The sequence below is a fragment of the Pelodiscus sinensis genome, chromosome 20, assembly GCF_049634645.1.
Source record: "Pelodiscus sinensis isolate JC-2024 chromosome 20, ASM4963464v1, whole genome shotgun sequence".
Classification (NCBI taxonomy): Eukaryota; Metazoa; Chordata; order Testudines; family Trionychidae; genus Pelodiscus; species Pelodiscus sinensis.
Genome location: NC_134730.1, coordinates 20,152,444 through 20,172,440, shown reverse-complemented (window position 1 = coordinate 20,172,440; position 19,997 = coordinate 20,152,444). Strand labels below are relative to the sequence as shown.

Here is a 19,997-nt window from a genome sequence, read left to right as displayed (position 1 = left end):
AGTTCTTGTGGGTTTTCCTCATGCCAGCATTGTGGTTTGCCTAATGTAAACATCGGAGAAAACATTCTGCGCTGGAGGCTGTAGAGAACTCTCCCAGGGTAGGTGGTAAAACAGTGAGGGGCAACCTAGGCTAGTGAGGGAGCTGCACCAGTGGTCCCTCCTTCAGCTCAGTGGGCTGCAAGATTGCTGGAACCAGAACAGTCTCCTGGGGTAGGGCCATTCTGCTCACTGCCCTCTCCTGCACTTGGACCGGGCATGGCTCTCCCAATGCTGCGTGTGCATCCAGCATGCACCTCACTGCACAGGCCCTGGCTTTAAATGCTAGTCACTTTTATAATATTGGTAGGAAAAAAAAATTATGTGCCCCAAACCCAGCAGAATCTGGCACCCTTGTGTGTGGGCAATGGTAAACAAAATCCCTCATGGGCCACACACAGAACCCCCATGGGGCACGTATGGCCCTCCAGCTGCAGGTTGCCCACCACTGTGGCAGAAGCTTCCTCCCTTCGGATATTTTAGAAGTCAGATAGACAAAATACTAGACCAGAGAATAAGCCAGATGTGGCTCACCAGGGTTAGCCTCTGGCGGGCTGCTGGCACTTTATTTATCTGTGCCTCCGCAGGTACGGCCACTTGCAACTCCTGTTAGCTGTAGATCACCCTTCCCAGCCAATGACAGCTGCGGGAAGTAGTGTCTTGGTCCACACTGCTTCCTGCTGCTTCCATTGGCCAGGAACAGCAATCTGCAGCCAATGAGAGCTTCAAACAGCCGTACCTGCAGAGGCGCAGGTAAATAAAGTGCCAGCAGCCTGCCAGAACTAACCGTGGTGAACCACGTTCAGCTCATGGGCCGGATACTGCCCACCATAGTACTAGACATTGTTCTGGAAAGCACAATCCTGTCCTTAAAAAAGAAAGATGGGCTGATGTCTTACTAGGTTTGTTTCTATCCCTAATTTCTCATGTTCTCTCCTAATCCCCTTTCTCTCCCCATTTGTTCTGCTGCTTATTATGGGACATTGCTATAACTGAGGGTGCTTCTCTTGCTTGCTCTGAGCATTGGAGCTACTGGCAAGGTCACTTTTTTGTGTTCATTCGGCTCAGGCAGGCCCAGGGGACGTAAGCACTGAATTGGGAATGCTCTTGTGAAAGTCAAATAGAGACCACAGGAATGATTCAGAGCATCTCACTGCCCTTGGATAGAAAGGAAACCAAGAGGCTGACACTAGTAACTGTCATGGGGAGGTGTCCAACATTTTCAAGCCAAGCAACTGTCTGTATTTGAGCAAGCCAGCTTTGCAGGAGCTGAGTTAGGGAGGATAAAAGCTGTTTCTGGGGATCTGACATGGGACTGTTCTAAAAAGTGTCACCCTGAGTGAGAGCCTATTCAGGCCTCCTTCCCATTGAGCTGAGAGCATCCGCAGTTCCATAGTGAATAAGCGCCCATAAAACATAATTAGCTTTCTCCAGCTCTGAATGTGTCATTCTTGAAGTGACACTATAACTGATTTATTAGGACGTTTGCCTTCTCAGGGACCAAACAAATGGGACGGAGAATCAATACAAGTCATTAGTTACGGCAGCATTATAAATGGCTGGGCCCCAGATAATCAACAGCTGCTTTGCATGAAAGCAGAAGGGCAAAATTTACAGCTTCGCTTGGCTTTCAGGCCTCTTCATAAAGCTCTTTCCACACACAAACAGGGAATTTTTGGAATCTTTCAAGAAGCATAGCCAGCTGGCCTTAGCAACTGCCTTCTTCTCCAAACACCTTCTGTCACTTTCACTTTAAAAAAAAAAAAAGCAGATAAGTGCAGTAAATTAAGGAATGCAAATTATGCTGTTAAAGTCTCAGCAGGAAGTATAACAACAATAGACTCCATACCACTGGATTAGTCTGCCCTTTGAAAATGAGATGAGAATAATGGGCTCCCAGTAAAAAGATTATTACCTTTTCAGGATTTATCTGTTCTCCTGATATGAAAGGAACTTAATACAAATAAGTCAGAAATAAATGATCATTTAACCATCTAACTATTGATGCCGCATCCTCATAAAAATGGCTACAGGGTTTATTATTCAAAGTTGGACTGTGTGTGGCTTTGATGGTTATGTATCTACATGAGTTTGAATTCACTGCAAAAGCAATGAGGCTCTCTGGGGATAAATCTCAAATATTTACAAAGGTTAGATGTTAGATACTGTCTTTGCTATTGCCTCCCTAGGAAACCAGCCACAGATGCAAAGTAAACTTGGTAAATAAAAGGGCTGGGAAAACTTCAAGCAACAAGTGTGATTAACACCAGAGTGTTGCTTGCAAAGGCGAAGTAGTGACATTTCATGGATTAGAAAACCATGTTACAAACAATAAAGAAACAAGTTTAAATGCTAATGATCTTACTTGTTGTTCAAATGGATCCCAAAGCACTTTGCTATTTGATCTGATTGTACAAGATATATAGTACACATATGCACATGCATATGTGTACATAAAGTACACACATACATATTACAAAACAACATATGATCTGGTAGCACTTTAAAGACTAACAAAACATGTAGATGTTATCATGAGCTTTTGTGGGCACAGCCCACTTCTTCAGATGACCGGAGTTTTGAGTTTAGGATGTGCAGACTCAAAATAAATAGGAGAGAAGGGGGGGAGGGAGGAGGAAAAAAGGACGGGGTGGGAGACAGGGAACAGAGTGTATGGAATAACATATTACAATTAGGCCTTGTCTTTGCTCCTGAAAAGCTACGTTTTTTACCCCCAATTCACACACATGCATTACCCTGAGGTTAAAAACAGTGAAAACAAAGCTCTTGAGGTTTACTGTGAGGAAAACTTGACCAAGTCAGCACTATAATCCCGCTAGCTCGAGAAGGACCAAAGTGAGTTTACCTCACACTTAAGCTATGTCTACCCTGGAAAGTTTTGGCGATGAAAGTGCTGTCGACATGCAAAAGTCGCCAAAAAGAAAGTTGCCAAATCATGTTTGCATTGCCACTCTCTGTTGACATATCATGGCCAAATTGTTAGCGCCCCCGAGGACAGAAAGAGCAAAGCAATGTGGGTAAGCATCTCCCTGTGCCTGGCATCACCTTCAGTCACTAGGCACTGTGGGAACATGCAATGCTGCTCAAGGCATTTTGGGAACATGAAAAACGTCCTGTCAGCCACCTCTTTGCTCTCAGCCCTCAAGGAGCTTACAGTTGACTTTCATGCCATTCAAACCCAACAATCCTTACTGTAAAAACTTAAAAAACAACAAATAGTCTAGTAGCACTTTATAGACTAACAAAACACGTAGATGGTATTATGAGCTTTCATGGGCAAAACCCACTTCTTCAGATGACGGGAGTGTTGGAAGTCCAGATCCAAGAATAAATAAGGGAAGGAGGGAAGGGGGGAGAAGGAAAAAAAATTGAAGGGGAGGAAGAAAAAAGAGAGTAGAGAAGCTTCAGAGGGATAGCCAAGTGAGTCTATAACAGCAAGAACTTAAAAAACAACAAGTAGTCTAGCAGCATCTCAAAGACTAAAGTTGCTGTTTTGTTTAAGACCAATTCCACATGCCAAATACACAGAGAAGGATTGGAGCTTAACTTCATTCACAAGTTTAATTCTTATACTAATGATTTGAATCGGGATATTGGATGGCTCGCATATTATTAACCTATCAAACAATGAAGGTGCTAATGGTTCTTGATGTCTGTGTAGAATCTGGTGGTGGTCATCTTCCTTTCCAAGTGCAAACTAATGGTTCTTATCAGCCTCTTTTAACTATTTAGTCTTTGAGATGCTACTAGACTAATTGTCGTTTTTTAATTTTTTAATTTCCTGTTACAGACTCACTCAGCTATCCCTCTGAAGCTTATCTGCTCACTTTTTGTCTTCCTCCCCTTCAATTTTTTTCCTCCCACCCCCCTTTTCCCTCCTTCCCTTATTTATTCTTGTATCTGGACTTGCAACACTCCAGTCATCTGAAAAAGTGGGTTGTGTCCACAAAAGCTCATGATACCATCTACATGTCTTGTTAGTCTTTAAAGTGGTACCAGACTATTTGTTGTGTTTTAAGTTTTTCCTGCTACAGATTAACTCAGCTACTCCTCTGAAGCTTTTGTGGTCCTTACTGTGCACTCCTGCATCTCCTGTGAGAAATCATGGACCTCAGACTTCTTTTCCATGTTGTGTGCATTGTGCTTAGGACAGCATGCATTGCAGCAGAGCTACTTATGGTAGAAGATGACGACTTGGATGCGGACGACAGTGAGTGACATGGACAGCAGTAATTTAGCATTGCATTTGGCTGCTGCAGAGGAGCTGTGCAGAGTAGGGTTGTTTTTGGGCAAGGGAAACTAGTGCTGAGTGGTGGGATGAAGACCAGCAGCTACAGAATTTTAGGATGAGTAAAACAACTTTCCTGGAGACGTGTGCCGAGCTGGCCCTGAACTGAGGCTCGAGGACACCTGAAGGAAAGCTGACCTCTCGGTAGAGAAGCGGGTTGCGATTGCTTTGTGGAAGCTGGCGACTCTTGATTACTACCGTGCAGTTGCAAATCAGTTTGGAGTGGGGAAACCTACTGTCGGGGCAGTCCTTCTGCAAGTGTGCAGGGCAACAAATCACATTTTGCTGCGTAAGACTGCGACTCTGGGACATGTGGATGACATAGTGGCTGGCTTTGTTGATGTGGGCTTTCCAAACTGCGGCAGGGCAATCGATGGCACACACATTTCCATCATAGCACCAGACCACCTTGTACATCAGTACAGCAATCGGAAGGGGGACTTCTCCATGGTGCTTCTGGATTGCTATGGGCATTTCACAGACACAAATGTAGGGTGGTCTGGAGTGCTGCATGATGCATGCATCTTCAGGAACAGTGGCCTGTACAGAAATTGCAGCAAGGGATGTTTAGGTTGGACTTAGAAAAAACTTCCTGACTGTCAGGATGGTTAAACATTGGAATAAATTGCCCAGGGAGGTTGTGGAATCTCCATCACCGGAGATATTTAAGAGCAGAATAGACAGACAACTATCAGGGATGATCTAGATCATGGTGGCCAACCAGTTAGAGATGAAGAGCCAAAATAGCTGTAGATAGAGTGAAAAGAGCCATGTATTATATATTTCTCTCGATAGATAGATAGATAGATAGATAGATAGATAGATAGATAGATAGATAGATAGATAGATAGATAGATAGATAGATAGATAGATAGATTACACAAAATGTAGTGATAAAAATAACATTACAGGACATTTTGGACAAAAACCAATAAAAAAGTCTCCAGTCACTTAAAAAATTCATGGCCAGAGAACTTGACAAGGAACAAACATCAAATTAAAAAAAAAACCCTTTTAAAAATACAGTAATATTCTCACACTAAGAAAAACATCCCCACCATGTATTTTAAATTTAACACTACTGCCCTATTATGTCCTGTGAAGTAAATTAGCACAATTTAAAGTGCCTGTTTCACTACAGCTTGTTGATCTCTGGTATGGTTTCTTCATTTTTTTTTATTTATGAAGATTATGGCTTTTTTATAGTTCTAAAAATTCAAGACTGTCCCAGACTGCAAATATGAGAGGTTCAAAAACAATAAGGGAGAGACTCATATCTCAGAATAATTGCTTCAGCCTGGCAAAGAATAGCCTTTGAATTTTCTTTAAAGAAACAGTGTAAACCAGATACAGGCTGATTCTTCTTTTGACCTGGAATTTAAATATGACATCTGTGTTGGCTGCCTTATTCTGCATCCATGAAGACTTTGAGTTTAAGGTGCTTCAGGCCCCCCCTCTAACCCAATGCCCACCCCCTCCCCCAGAGCCAGGCACCCCCAGACCGCTGCCCCCCTCCGCCCTTGCTCTAACTCAGTGGTCCCCAACCGTTTGGGGCTGCCAGGTGCCCGGGGGCAGGGCCACTCATGCTGCGCCCAAGGGTGGGGCCACCCATGCGCCACGTGCCCGCGGGTGAGGCCACCCACGCGCCGCACACCCGGGGCCGGCACAGCCCATGTGCCACGCACCCGGGGGAGGGGCCGCCCACACACCGTGCGTGCGGGGCCGGCACCGCCCATGCTCTGTGGGGCCACCCCTGATCACTCGATGGATGCACAGAAATGGCCCGGCGGGCGTCATGGCACCTGCAGGCACCGTGTTGGGTACCACTGCGAAAACCCAATGCCTGGGTCCCAGAGCTGTCACTACGCACTTCTCCCTTCAGGCACTGGGAGGCGTGCGCAGAGCGACTGGCCGTGAGCAGTCTGGGCGCGCAGCTCGGAACTAGCAAGAGCAGCATTTCTTTAAGCAAAGAGCTGCATGCGGCTCGAGAGCTGCAGGTTGGCCTCCCTGATCTAGATGGTTCTGGGTCATGCTGTGAGGGCAGGGGACGGGACTTGATGACCTCTCAAGGTCCCTCCCAGTGTTCTCTCTAAGCTGCACAGCAGAACAGCTTCACAGATGATTAATCAGCCCTGCCCAGCCAGTCAGTTCCCTGCAAGGAGCCCTGAGCCTCTGAGTGGGCGGAGCTGATTAATCACCTGTAAAGCTGTGAGGAAACACTGGTTTTTAGTTATTTCCTTCTAAGGCTCAAATAATAAATTATGGCAGAGAAGTTGTCTCAGTTGATTTTGCCAATGAAAAATTAGGGAAAAACCACAATTTATCTATACAGGCATTTGCAAAGATAAAGATCACTGGCGTGTGCGCGCACACACACACACACGCACACACACGCACACACAGACAGCATGGACATTTCAGCCAGTTAGAGTGCTTTTCTATGGTGCTCAATGATCACTATGGCCTCTGAGCACTTCACAACCATCAATTTAATAAGCTTCATAAACCCCCTGTGGGCAGCAAAATCCAGTCCGGGCCACTGGGCAGATTTGGATTCTGTTTCCAACTGGGCTCGCAGACTTGCTGTGTAACCTTAGGCAAGTCCCTTCATTCTGCGCCTCCATTTCCCCTCTGATTGTGATGTTGCTTCTTTAGGGCAGGTATTGTCACAGCCTGTTGTTTGTACAGTGCCTGGCAAATTGAGACGCTGATTTCATATTGGGCCTGTATGCACCACCAAATGTAATAAGATAGCAAAATATTATGAAGTAATTATATATTATAGGCATATAGGGATTAACCAACTCCTCCAAGCTCACACAGAATGTCTACGGCAGAGTCAATATTAGAACGCGAAGCTCTTGAATCCCATCATTTTAGCCACAAGACCAGATTGCCTCTCGTAGCCAAATGTGGCAAATTTGGTATAAAATTCAGCTAATTTTTTTTGCACATTTCTTCTTCAATGTCTACCCAGTTGTACTTGGGGGAAATGGCCAGTGGGAGAAGCACAGAGTTGCGTAGCCCCAGATATCTCTGTGGGGGTCACTGGTACAGTAGTGAGACACAAGCACCACCTATTGAATCAGGAGTGTTATTTCCTCCAGTGGAAGGACTTTGAAGGCATCCCATCTGAACGACAAACCCCGATATTTCACCATGTCCCTCAACAGCTCGGGATTTGTTCTACTTCACAGACTGTCCATTTGCAAAGGAAAAATCTTTTATAAAAATCCAATTCTGAACGGTTTCAAGTCAACCTCTCTCTCTGGAAACTCAGCTGTGGGGAACCTCCAAAACGTGCGAAGTACTCACCCTGCATGCATGAATATGTAGGTTAGGTACCTCCAAGCCTGCGCACGGAGCTGAGGATGATACACTAGTGAGTTCTTCAGGTATAAAGGGTGGGTGACTTGCAGCACAAATCTGTCTAATACCACGCCGTTGTAAAGAAAAAAGGCAACCTAGAAAAGCAGAGAGATTCCTTCGTTAATGAACACCATCCCTCCACGGAAATAAACCACAATCCAATAGCCAACTTGCATAATGGTCCGCCCTTCCTCCCCCCCGCAGCTATTACAACACGCTCAGACTGCACTGTGACCACACTGGCAATTTACAAACATGCATGACTGCAAGACTCTGGCTCTGAGGAACAAAACTCCAATTGAGATGCAATTAAAAAAAAAAACACAAACGCAAACAAAATTATTTAAAATCTACATACAACCTTTTACTGCAAAGGCCCTCTAAGCCCTTTGACGAACTACATCCAGACAGTTCCACCGTGAGCAGGGAACTGAGAAAAACTGAGGGGTAGGAACATGTTTTACTGAAGAATGACAAGGCAAGCGTCTACTCTTTATGCAAGGTACCAGAGTCTTTAGTATCCATGCAGAACCTTGCTATGGTCTCCTCCTCCTAAAGATCCGCAGGTGACTAAGCTCCATAGAAACCAAATTTATCTAGCTCAAAGGCTAAATGGGATTTGGGCCAAAGAGCAAGAGGTTTTAGGTTTTCCAGCTGGATGACTGGATCACATCACTGCTCCACCCTTGGTCTAATGGCCTATTGACAACTAACTTAAGCAGAACTTAATAGCTGTACTGAGGTACATGTTGGACCTTCCTGGTCCAGCACCCTTGGGACCTGACTGGTCCCGGATGAGGGATTTTGCCAGACCGGGGAGGTCATTACTGGGCCTCCCCGCCCTCCCCTGCCACTGCTCCCCCACCCCTGGCCATGCCACCCCATTGGGCTTCCTGGCTCCTCTGGGCAGTCCAGCTGAGCTATGCACAGTGGTTCCCAACCCCCGCAATGTGCCAGGCTCCTGCTCCACTCCTGCCCCATCCCCACTGTAGCACATCGGGACTCTCTCATCCTGGAACATCGATGGTCCTGCCGGACCACAGATGTTGCCAGACCAGAGTGTCCCGGTTTGTAGAGGTGCAACCTGTACCTCACCAGAAACTCATGCCATGGGAAGCAGCAGATGAATGCCTAGACTTCTGCTTTTGGAGACCTCCGTTCCAAAGCTCCAATTTCAACGTGAAAGGGAACGTGATGGTTTCACCGTAGTCTTTATCCCACACCATGCAGATCCCCAAATGAGCAGAGTGTGGGCCCCACAGCAATGCGGGCCCGAGAGAGGCAAGTGCATTGGCAGAGGCATGGTCTGTATGCGTGGGGCCAAAGCTCACACTTGCTCACATTCGGGGCAGGGCTTTCAGGAGCTCCCCAGTGGGATACCTGCCTCTACAATGGTGATGGCAATCATGAACCAGGGTGGAGGACAGCAGGTGTAACTGTCGTAGTACCACTTCCGGTCTATCTCGCGTGGCAAGGTCTCATATGCAACATGTCGAATTAGCCTCTGGGACAGGCTTAGCCCAGTCTCCTCCAGCAGCACCTTGCTGCACAGTCTCCTGTTCCCTTGCAGAATGGCTTGGCGGAAGCTATTTGACCTTTTGTTGCTCATCTGAAAAGAGAAAAGGGAAAAAATATGAGCCCAAACCATTGGCCTGTCGGGTGGGAGTATTACCAAGCGGGTCCATGTGATTGGCTGTGGGGTGTGTTACCAAGCTGGAAGAGGAGGATCTTGAAGAGCAAAGTCTATGAGTATCATGAGGCAGTGAGTTCCACCTGATCATGGCAATAAGAATTTCCTTTGATTGTCAATAAGTCCCTTACCCCGTCCCACTTCCAATGCATACATTTGATCTGCTCCCATATCTTTCTTGTGATTTGCTTCCCTTTGGAACTAGCCATCAATTAATATATATTGAGCATCCTCCTTTTCTACCTTCAGAAATCTCCTGAAAATCCACCTGATCACGAAGCATTCCCACTGTGGCTTAACCTGTGATCGATGTACTCTCTCCTTTCCAGCTCTTCAGGGATGGGTAAGAGCGTCCTGGTTATGTTACCAGAGATGGGGAGGGGGAAAGGCTCTTTCAAGGGAAACAGATGGATCTTATTCTGCATCGTAATGTTAATTCTTATGTGATAAGCTGCTGACAATAAGCTGGGTGTGCACCCTGGTTCCAGAGCAATTACAGCCTCCCATTATTGTTCATGCTTGAGTAATGCATTCCCGCACAGTTTAAGCACAGCAGAACTCACCCCCCCCCTCCTTACCTCACAAGTGGAAAGAGAGCGCGGTGCGCTCGCCGCTAGCCAGGCTGTGGCCCTTCCCCTGATTTACTGCCTGCATTCTTGCAGGCTCACAGTCCAAAGACATCTGCTCCCGCCCAGTGCCAAGGCTGAATAAAAGATACAACACAGCAGGACTGGCCTCTCAGGGTTCTTGGCTCGCTTTGTTATTGGCTAATAGCCTCAAGATGGCAAAACCGGAACCTTGTGCTCTCAGGCACGCGTAGGCTGTTGGGTAATTGTTCCAAATGGCTTCAAACACCCAGATTTAATTGCTGTGATGCAGAGCACCGGGCTATTTTGGGTGACCATAGTGCCGTGGCCTTTTTGGGGTCTTGGGCACATTCACTGGGATCCAGTATCACAATGGCTGCTCTTTCATTACCGTGCTTGTAACAAGGAGGAGAGGCTCCTTTCTCTCCTCAACCTCTCTCTGCTTTTCCTACTATTCCTCCATCTCCCTCGCCCCCTGGGAATAAAGAGGGGGGAGTGTCAATGTAGGAAATGGACACACACACATACCCCGGATTTTTTTTCAAAAATATAAATACTTTTTTTCCCCCCAATTCAAAATGAAAGTTTTCAGTACAATTCTCCCCAGTGGGACGTTTTAAAGTGGTTTTTGGTGCTGTTTTGGTTGGGCTCAGGCAGCTTTTCTTCACTGGAGGAAAGATTTCCAGGAAAAAAATGTCAAGCAGTTCTAGTGCATTGTCTGGCAGTACAGCAATGGCTGCCAGCACCAGCGTGGGTTGACTAAAGTCTTCTCCATCCTTCTGATTAGTGTTTCCAATGAAGGAAGGTCTCAGCAGGCCAATGGGTTCATCACCTTGACCACCACCCTGAGCAAATATCCACTAATTTAATACAATTTTGCTCTATAGCCTTAGTTAATAGCCAGCTGGCTTTTAGTTCATGCGGTAGAGGTTCATGCACTGAGCGCCTGAGGTCCCAGGTTCAATTCCGCCTGCAAACTATTGGGGTCTGTCAGTGCTTATACATGTGGCCCACCTGCAGCCCATGGACTACCTGTCTGCCCTTCTCCCCCACACACCTCTTGTGCACTAAGACACTTGAGCCCCACACCTCCTATTCTTCCCCCTCTCTCTCAGGACTTTCAGAGCATACAAATCAGCCGATTGGCTGTCTGTCCCCGCTCCTCCCCGTCCCTCCCAGAGCTGGAACACTGCGAATCAGCTGTTCCGGGCTGTTCAAACTGGGAGGGAGGGAGCGGAGCAGGGCAAAGTGCAAATCAGCAGATCCGTGGTGCTCTGAAAATGCCGGGGAGGAGGAGAAAGTGCGGGGCTCCAGTGTGCAAAAGGTATGTGGGGAAGGGGTCAGACAGGGAGTCCTCAGGCTGCCGGTGGAACCCCAGTGGGCCATGGGCTGCTGCAGCCCGCTGAGATGAAGGAGGGCCACTCATGCGGCTCACTCCCTATTGTGGTTGCCCATTGCTGCTCTACCTGATGGTAGCATTCATAGGCAGTGCCGTCTAGTAACCATAGGCCAATACTGGCATTTGGGACTCCTAATTCTGGTTCTCCCACTGATTTTGCTGTATGGCCTCCAATCTCTTATGTGAAAACTGGGGATAAAAATATCCAGTTCCCAGGGCGATTGTGGGACTCAGTTCATCCAGCGGAGGATTTGCAAAAGCTCTCTGCATTGTCCAGCTTGGTGCACACGGGAGTCATGGAGTGTTACCATAGGCGTCAGCAGAAGCAGAGCTAAGCCAGTGATCGCTGCTTTCGAAAATACCACCCTTCCTGTTGTGCTTTGGAAGCTCTGGCTGGGCAGGGCTGGATGATTATTGGATTAGTAGTCGTGCACAGCAGGACTTCTGCATTCACATTTCTGTGCTGAATGCACATGTGTCCCCGTCACACTTGGCAAGGATGTGTTCGTATAATTGGGCTGAGAGGAGTCCACATTGCAGAGCTGAGTAACTACTGCAAGCCATCTACGGCAAAACCAATGCAGACCTTTATCCTGGGGCCTCTTTGTGTTTCCAAACTGAATTTTCCCTCCCTAGTTAATCTTTATAATGGTGATCAAGAGAGAATACGATGATTCACCAAGGACCGGTGACACCGCTCACTTCTGATTGACACTGGCAAAACTATTAAATGAGTTAACGGTCATTTCCCCATGATGTAGGTTTCTTTAGCACCTCTGTAAAGGAACTTGTCCCTCTAGTATATTAATTCTGCTGCAGAAAGCTATGCAGGGGCCTTCCAAACAGAGGCAGTTAGTGAGCTAATTCTCCATTACTTTTATAACCCCTCCCCCCCCAAGTGCTTTTTTTTTGTTAAAAAAAAAAAAAGGTGCTAGTATTCCAGGGGGAAAATTGTTGAGGAAAAAAAAAGCAGTGGGGCCAGAACTGCCCCTTTAAGACACATGACCCAGCTGGCTGTTGGCCATTTTTATTACAGCGATGCCGGTATACTCTGTTCTTTCCAGGTAAGCTGTGACTAGAGGTGCCGGTACTGTATACCGGGCAATACTGTCATAAAAAAAGCACTGCCCCCCCTTGTATATCTTTACCTTGCTGAGGGATTTCTGAGTCTATTTTGCTGCCAACTACCTCAAGGTGAAAATACTGCAAGGTGTAGGGCTAACTCCTGTTCTCTACAGTCACACAAGTTCCCCGCTCCTCTCCTCCTTGTGCGAGCAGCGTCCGTCCTTGAATTATGTTCTCTAAGAAAAGTCTGTGCTGACTTATTGTCATACCAAGGGCTATGTCTAGACTGCAGGCTTCTTTCGAAAGAGGCTCTTTCGAAAGCATCTTTCGAAAGAGCCTCTTTCGAAAGATCGCGTCTAGACTGCAGGCGGATCTTTCGAAAGAGCAATCCGCTTTTTCGAAAGAGAGCACCCAGCGGGTCTGGATGCTCTCTTTTGAAGAAGCCCTATTTACATTGAAGAACGCCTTCTTTCGAAAGAGGAACTTTCGAAAGAAGGCGTTCTTCCTCGTGAAACGAGGTTTACCGCCATCGAAAGAAAAGCCGCGTTCTTTCGAAATAATTTCGAAAGAACGCGGCTTGAGTCTGGACGCAGGGGAAGTTTTTTCGGGAAAAGGCTACTTTTCCCGAAAAAACCCCTGAGTCTGGACACGGCCAAGATGTTAACCAGCGCTGTATTTAGAAGAGCGTTCTTAGGCCTGGGACTCCAGCTGCCAATATGTTATGCTGAGAAGCTTCTGAATTATATGTATTTGGATAAGGTGGCATCTGTCCAAGTGCTCTGGGCCTCCTGCCATTACCTAAAATACATCTCCAGCTGACAGTCCTCGGACAGCTTCACTTTCCCCAGTAAAATTCAGCTATAAACCACTCTAGGCTCTCCCTTTTATAGACTCCTCCTCAAATGGCCAAAAACCAGAGGACCCTTTCAGCCTGCCCAGGTCAGCAGACTCAGGGTGCTTTGACCCAACGTAGAAGTCCCAAAGCTGAGAGGCTCATACAGAGCGCACCTTGCCAGCAATTTTTGTCCTAACACGGGACCCCATTCCAGTGGTCACAGCTGAAGCAGTATGGTATGGGGAAAGGGGCAGTCTCTCTGGCAGATGGGTCCCGGAATAGGTAGGGTTTTATGGATTCAAGCCGACATTCTCCCTTCAAGCTAACCAGTGAGTACCACAGAAAACACAGCGCTACTCTAATGGTGCTCTTGATTGGTTGCTCTCCTCACCAAGTAGGAGAGGTTGCCTTCAGCACTACTTCCAGCTTACAACAGACCTCAGACACACAGTGAATTTCAAGAGTCTAAGCTCGAAGTAACAAGAGGCATAGGAAGAAGACTTTCAAAAGGAAAGGACAAACCCTTCAGGCCACGTATTGTTTGGAAGACAAAAAAGGAACATGCTATCCTCTGGCCCAATGTGTTATAACTTTTGCTTTGATTGCTAAAGATTCACAGAGGCATGCATTTTCATGCCAGACAGGACCAATATGACCTGCATACAGTGGGCTAAGGAATCTCAAGCAATAATTTCTTCACCAAGCCCATAATATGGGTGTCAACATCTAGCACCTCTTTTTAAAGGAGATCTACCTTTCTTTAAAACCAGTAAATCAGATGTTTGCTATTTTACAGCAATTCCTGTTAACAGCAGTAACCGGTAGAACTATAGAAAAGGGGAGCAAATTGTTTGGCCCTCAGCTCTGCTTTAATTATTGGACCCATGCTTAGATGCTGTGCAACATATTCATAAAGTAAGATCTGCAGGGTTCTGACAATACAAAAATATAGCACTGAAGGTCACTGAGGGTACGTCTACACTGCACGATTATTTTGAAATAGCACGTCTACACTGCAGGGAAGTTTCAAAATCAGTCCGAGGCAGGCTTCCCTTATGTAGACTAGCTATCTCAATTTAGAGCCCCAGCAGGCACTGGGGAGGGATAACTTAGAATGGCCCTGGTAAGGGGCTATTTTAAAATAGCAGCAGTGGAGCGTCTACACAAGCCTTATTTCAAAATATCTATTTCAAAATAGATGTTATTCCTCGTAGAATGAGGTTTACATTTTTTGTAATAAGCCATCTGTTAATTCAAAATTATTTCAAAATAATAGAATGGCTGTGTAGACACTTGCATTTTTATTACAAATGGAGTAAAAGTCTAGCATTGTTCCAGTGCATTTTATTGGGTTTTCACTTAGGAGGGCAGATAATGAAGAGGAACAGGTAAGGCAAGAAGATGCTCGTGGTGTTCCACCTCTCCAGTGGCTAATGAGGATGAAGCCACTGGGATGATACAGGCGGAAGATAAAATGCTGCCTAAGCTGCAAACCACCAACCACCCAATCTCGTGTTGTGGGAAGGCAGAGCTGATCCCTGCCTTCTTGGCATTCCCTGGTAGCTCTGTGAGCTCTCCATGCTGAGGAATGTCAAAACAGCACAGCAATCTCTCCTGCCCTCCCCCTGCAGCAAATCTCTGCTGCCCTCTTTCTGCATCAGCAGTCTCTCCTGGCCTCCCCCCTAAAGCAGCAGTCTGCCTGCTGCTGTGTTCCTAATGCAGGGTAGAACAGGAGCATTCCAATGATTTGTTCATTGTTCCCCAAACAGAGCAGCTCACTCGGCTGTCAGATACTTCCTGGAGGCTTGAAAGCGAAGGAGGCACATGCCTGCAGGGCAGCAGAGATCACAAAACACTGAGCACAGCCAACAGAGCTGGCATGGTGGGATACTGGCAGAAGTCAGTTCTCTCCACAAAACAAACAGCAGAGTCCACACTGGCTCTTTGTCAACAATAAAGGGAGGAGAAAAGAAAAAAGTCACTTGCAGGCTTGCAGGGGTGGAAGTTTTTTGTTGCCAAAACTGGGTGTTTTTCCAGACGAAAGTCACACTGCAGTGTAAATGCTCTCACTGTTTTGTAGACAAGGCCTCAGTTGTAAAACCTTCTAGTCTCTGTTACCTATCACTGCTGTCCTCCCTTGCTGCTGGCTGCTTTAGAAGGGCATTATTATCAGCATTTCAATGCCAGGATGCAATTTTTAATGGAAGAGGGAGACAGAGAAGAAAAAGCTTGGGGTGCGGGGTTTGGGGAGGATACAAAATGGCAGGTTTCCTACTACTGGGAACTGAACTTTGGATGGAGCTGGTTGTGTGCACTGAGCCCCTGTTCATATCAGGCCCCAAGACAAAGAGCCTTCATGCTGGATCCTGATTATAGTCACTGGCTATCTTATATTCAAGTACAAAGGCTCCAGGTCACAATAGAGCCCACAAGATCCGGGGCTGTTGCGTGGGGCTACAGCATAAGTCTCAGGACATGATCCAGAGTCCATTGAAGTAAATGGGAAGACTTTGGATCAGACATTAACTTCATTAAATTGTTTCCGGAGAAGACTGGGATCCAGGGCAGTGGAGACAGACAGACAGACAGCAGATTAAGTGACTATTTCTGTTTGGACCTATGCTAACTGAGAAACCTGTTTTTTCTTTGGAAGAATTAAATCTTCGCAAACTGAGAGCCTCCCATATGGTCATAATTTACTTCCTTGATTTTGAAGGTTATATAATATTGGTATTTGTAAGCCAAGCATTTAATCACCAACCAAAAGAACACTGAGTCCATTGTTGGCTCACACAGTATTGTGGCTCCAAAAATTCGGGGCAGGTCAACCCATTCCCTCCTCGTGCAACTGATCTGCAACTTCTTTAATGAGCATGATATTAAAGCTGCAGGCAGATGGGTGTATAAAGTATTACATGAAAAAGGAACAAAAGCCACATGCTTATTTAGGGCCGAGTCGCCTCTAAATGGCTCTTTATTATTCAGGATCCAAGGGAGAAAGAAACCTCCTTTGGCAAATGAGTGGGCATGGGCTGATGATGAGGACAGAGCTCTGATGCTCTAGGCACACAGCTCACCTTGGATGACATGTGGGTTCCTTGGCCTATAAACATCCCAGACAAAATGGAGCCCAAAGTTTAGCTCTGAATGTCACCCCACTTCCAGAGCGCTCCACATCTGGAGTGCTGGGTTGAGTCCATTCTAGAGTAGGGATTAATTATGCCCATTTGGAACTGGAGCTGAACTGTTTGTAACATCAAGGGTGTCCAAACCCTCAAGCCATTGTAAGAAGGGGCCAATGTACCATTCCAATCTAGAACCAACTTTCCCCATGATTTCAAATTGAGGGCTTTGGGTCAACCTGGTCTTGACTATTTGGAAACATTAAAATACCAGATTGCAGCCAGCTTTTCCCACGACCCATTCTTCTGGGTACTAAGCATTTGGAAAAAATCAGACCCACTTGGCTAGTTTTCTAAATGGCAACTGCTGAAGTTTTTTGGCCCATAATGTTCTTGTCCTGCAGACATCTGCCCCTGGACTCCAGTCTCTACTGAAATCTACTAAAAAAATCCCTTTACCTAGATAGGGATCAATGAAGTACTTCAGCTAAAATATGATTTTCCCTCCCGACCAGAGCCTTTATCCAAATCTCCGACTGAAGCTTTGAAGTTGAGGAGACCCATGGCTCACCAGCAGCAGCTCCGCTATTAGGGGACCATCCCAGAGTAAAGGGAGAAAGAACTTTCTGACATATACATTCACTATGTATGGTACATAGTACATACGATTGAATATCCCCTTCATATCTAGTAATTTACAATGTAGCTCTTCCAAAGAAAAGAGGTCTGCAGGGGCTACTGCTGCAATTCCATGACTTATGAAGGAGTATTCCATGGGAGTACTCCCAAAATACCATAAAGAGCTGATTTTAGCCCCATTTTCAAGCCCTAAGAGGCTTGGAAAAGCATCAACTTTTGCCCACTAAGCCTAACCACTGAAGTTTGCCCTTGGCTACTTTTAAAATATCCAACACACCGTGACAAGCAATTTGCTCAGCCTCCCCACTCCATAGGATTCTCCTGGAGACAAAGCACTAAATATGAAAGGTTAACATGGTCCTTTTAAAAGCCTCCTAAAAGGTTCCATTTCATAACTTTTTTACTTATAAATGCTGCTTTTCTAACCAATTTTGTATTCAAGATTCATATTTACTTCCTTCGCTCATCCCACACTTCCACAAAGCTCTATAGTGGATATGCGTAGGCTCTCTCCAAAGCACATAGCTCGACAACAATTTCATTACACACATATGCTTCACATCCTCATCCGTTTCATGTTAACATATAAGCACCTTCCTGGGGACCCTCCACTGTCACAAGGAAACAAATTAGTCATTTTTAAGAGCTTTTCTTTAACCAGGCAGTGGAGCTTTTCTTTAACCGGTTCGGTGAGCCCTGCTAATTATTACTATTTTGGGGGCGTTTAGGACTCACTTTCTATGGGACACCAGCCAAGATGATCACAGTGGCCCCTTCTGGCCTTGAGTCAAGGAGTATTTCAGACCATCATGTCCCCCCAACTGAGAATTATCTGTTTCAGGTGGTAAGTCATGTTACTCGTGGGACGGCAACAAGAAGTGAAGCATCTCAACACTGCAGAATGGAAGGATACAAGTAACTGCATTCACAGTGAATTCTAGCAGTCACAGCCTTAGAAGCCAGTTACATTACAGGTTCCAGAGGGGTAGCTGTGTTAGTCTGTTTCAGCAAAGACAACGAGGAGTCTGGTGGCACATTCAAGACGAACAAATACATTAGGGCATAAGCTTTCATTAGATACAGCTCACTTCTTCAGATGCAAAAGAAAAGGCAAAAGGAAGGGATACAGAGAGGGGAGTGTGACATCAGTGCTAATTAAACCGGAGTAGATATGGCTCACCCCCAACAGTGATGAGAAAGTGAAAGTACTTGATGGGGAAATTATCTATTGTAATGAGATACATTTCATGTTTCTATTTAAACCTCTTTTGAAGGTGTCAAATTTGCATATGAATTCCAGCTCAGCACTTCCTTGTTTCAGTCTGTTTTTCAAGTTTTTTTTGCCTGAGAATGGCAACTTTCAAGTCAGTAACTGTGTGTCCAGAGAGGTTAAAATATTCTCCTGCTGTTTTTTGTATGTAGCCATTTGTGATGTGTGTCCATTTATTTGTGTCAATGTACATGGCAGAGGGGCATTGCTGGCACATGATGGCATATATCACAACTGACACACCAGAAACCTGCAACTGTCCATTTCTGGTTTAGCTGTTGGGAGCGCAGACACTTCTTTGGAACTGAAAAGAATCAGATTTAATTTTCTGAAGTGACTAAATTGTTTAAAAATGTATTTATACAATTTCATTGTGTGTATATGGCCATTTAACTTGACATCTCACATATCAAGTTTCATCCATAAGCGATCCAAAACAGCTGAGAAATCATGACTTTGGATGGAAATTCCTATGCCAACTTCTATTCTAACAAGTGCAGTGATTAGTTGCTAGACTATTTCACTGCAGAGAATGTTCTCTCAACTGCTGCTGCATATACCACATACCAGAGGGGCTCAAAAATGACACACAAGCTGAATGTGCTCAAACAGCACCTCTTATATCTGTTATTAGGTTTCCCATGACAGTTCACTTCCCATAATGGGATGTACACAGTGCCTTGCCTGTCAGCGATGACATGCAATAAGATTCTATGAGATAGGACCAATGGGAAGGCAATCGGCACCAATGTTGCATTTTACCTGTGTAAGGATGGCCAGTGGATGGGGCTCCATGATGGGTTATCATGTAGCGTCTTCTCATGGGACTCAATGCAAATAATCTTTTGAGGGGAACAATTGGACATAAAAGTGAGGGGTTCACATGATTGAACCTGGGGTTTTCAAGGGCCACACAGAGTAGTTATGTTTTCTCAGCTTCACCCCCTCAAGATATTGTATTATTCCTGACCAAGGCGTCTTGTTCTATTTGTGCATACGAGGGCTTGTCACGGATTACTACTATTGACTACAAACCTGTTCCTCTCTTTAGACTGGAGACCTCAAATACAAGCGCCTCTTCCCCTGCCCCAATGATCAATCTTAAGTTCCACCTATGCTAGGGAAACGCATACCAGAGCAACTATGCCAGTGTTGTTACGCAGACACAAACCCTCTAACAAAAACACACCACATTAAGGCAATGTGAGGTTTGCATCCGCGAGGCTGGCTCTGGTAAGTGCAACCTACTTTTACAGTGGTTTGTTTACATCAGGTGGGAGGTTGCTTTGCTGTCCATATATTGAAATAACCGTGTTGGTACAAATTTCCTTAATATAAACAGGTTCTAACATACAAATCATGCACTAAACATTATGTTATATGTGTAAGATACACAGTCTACACACTGTTGGAGAAAGAAAGAATTAGACGCATGGGCCTGGTGTGAGGCCTGAGGCCTGAACTAAAGTGAGCAAGAGTTATACTACGAGTTACAGGCAGGCCCTGTCAAAAGCAGATGTTTGCCTGCAAGTCAGTGTTCAGGACATAAACTTGGCACTAGTACTGCTAGCACTGCTAAAACATACGGAACATGTAAATACATTCCACCAGGACAGCACAAGGACACCCCAACCTAGCACACAATAAAATAGTTTGACAAATGTGATGAATAGTGA

General features: G+C 45.7%; 2 protein-coding genes across 6 annotated transcripts in view; one reads left to right on the top strand and one right to left on the bottom strand.

The window, feature by feature from the left end:
- The window catches only part of RHBDL3 (rhomboid like 3), a 156,978-nt gene that overhangs the window by 46,501 nt on the left and 90,480 nt on the right, over window positions 1-19,997 (bottom strand). For 4 of the 5 annotated variants that reach the window (XR_012896900.1, XM_006125162.3, XM_006125163.3 and 1 more), the window contains 2 exons: window positions 9,099-9,323; window positions 7,661-7,809 (listed from right to left, as the gene is read on the bottom strand). Coding sequence is in view for 4 of the 5 variants with exons in the window: in XM_006125162.3 (XP_006125224.1) it covers window positions 7,661-7,809; window positions 9,099-9,323 (374 nt within the window). In the remaining variant the exon portion in view is untranslated. The remainder of the gene's footprint in view (window positions 1-7,660; window positions 7,810-9,098; window positions 9,324-19,997) is intronic. The other variant, XM_014574647.3, reaches the window with a different exon arrangement.
- LOC102457124 (sterile alpha motif domain-containing protein 9-like) overlaps window positions 1-19,997 on the top strand; it is a 221,437-nt gene that overhangs the window by 146,112 nt on the left and 55,328 nt on the right. The gene's annotated exons all lie outside the window — the stretch shown is intronic.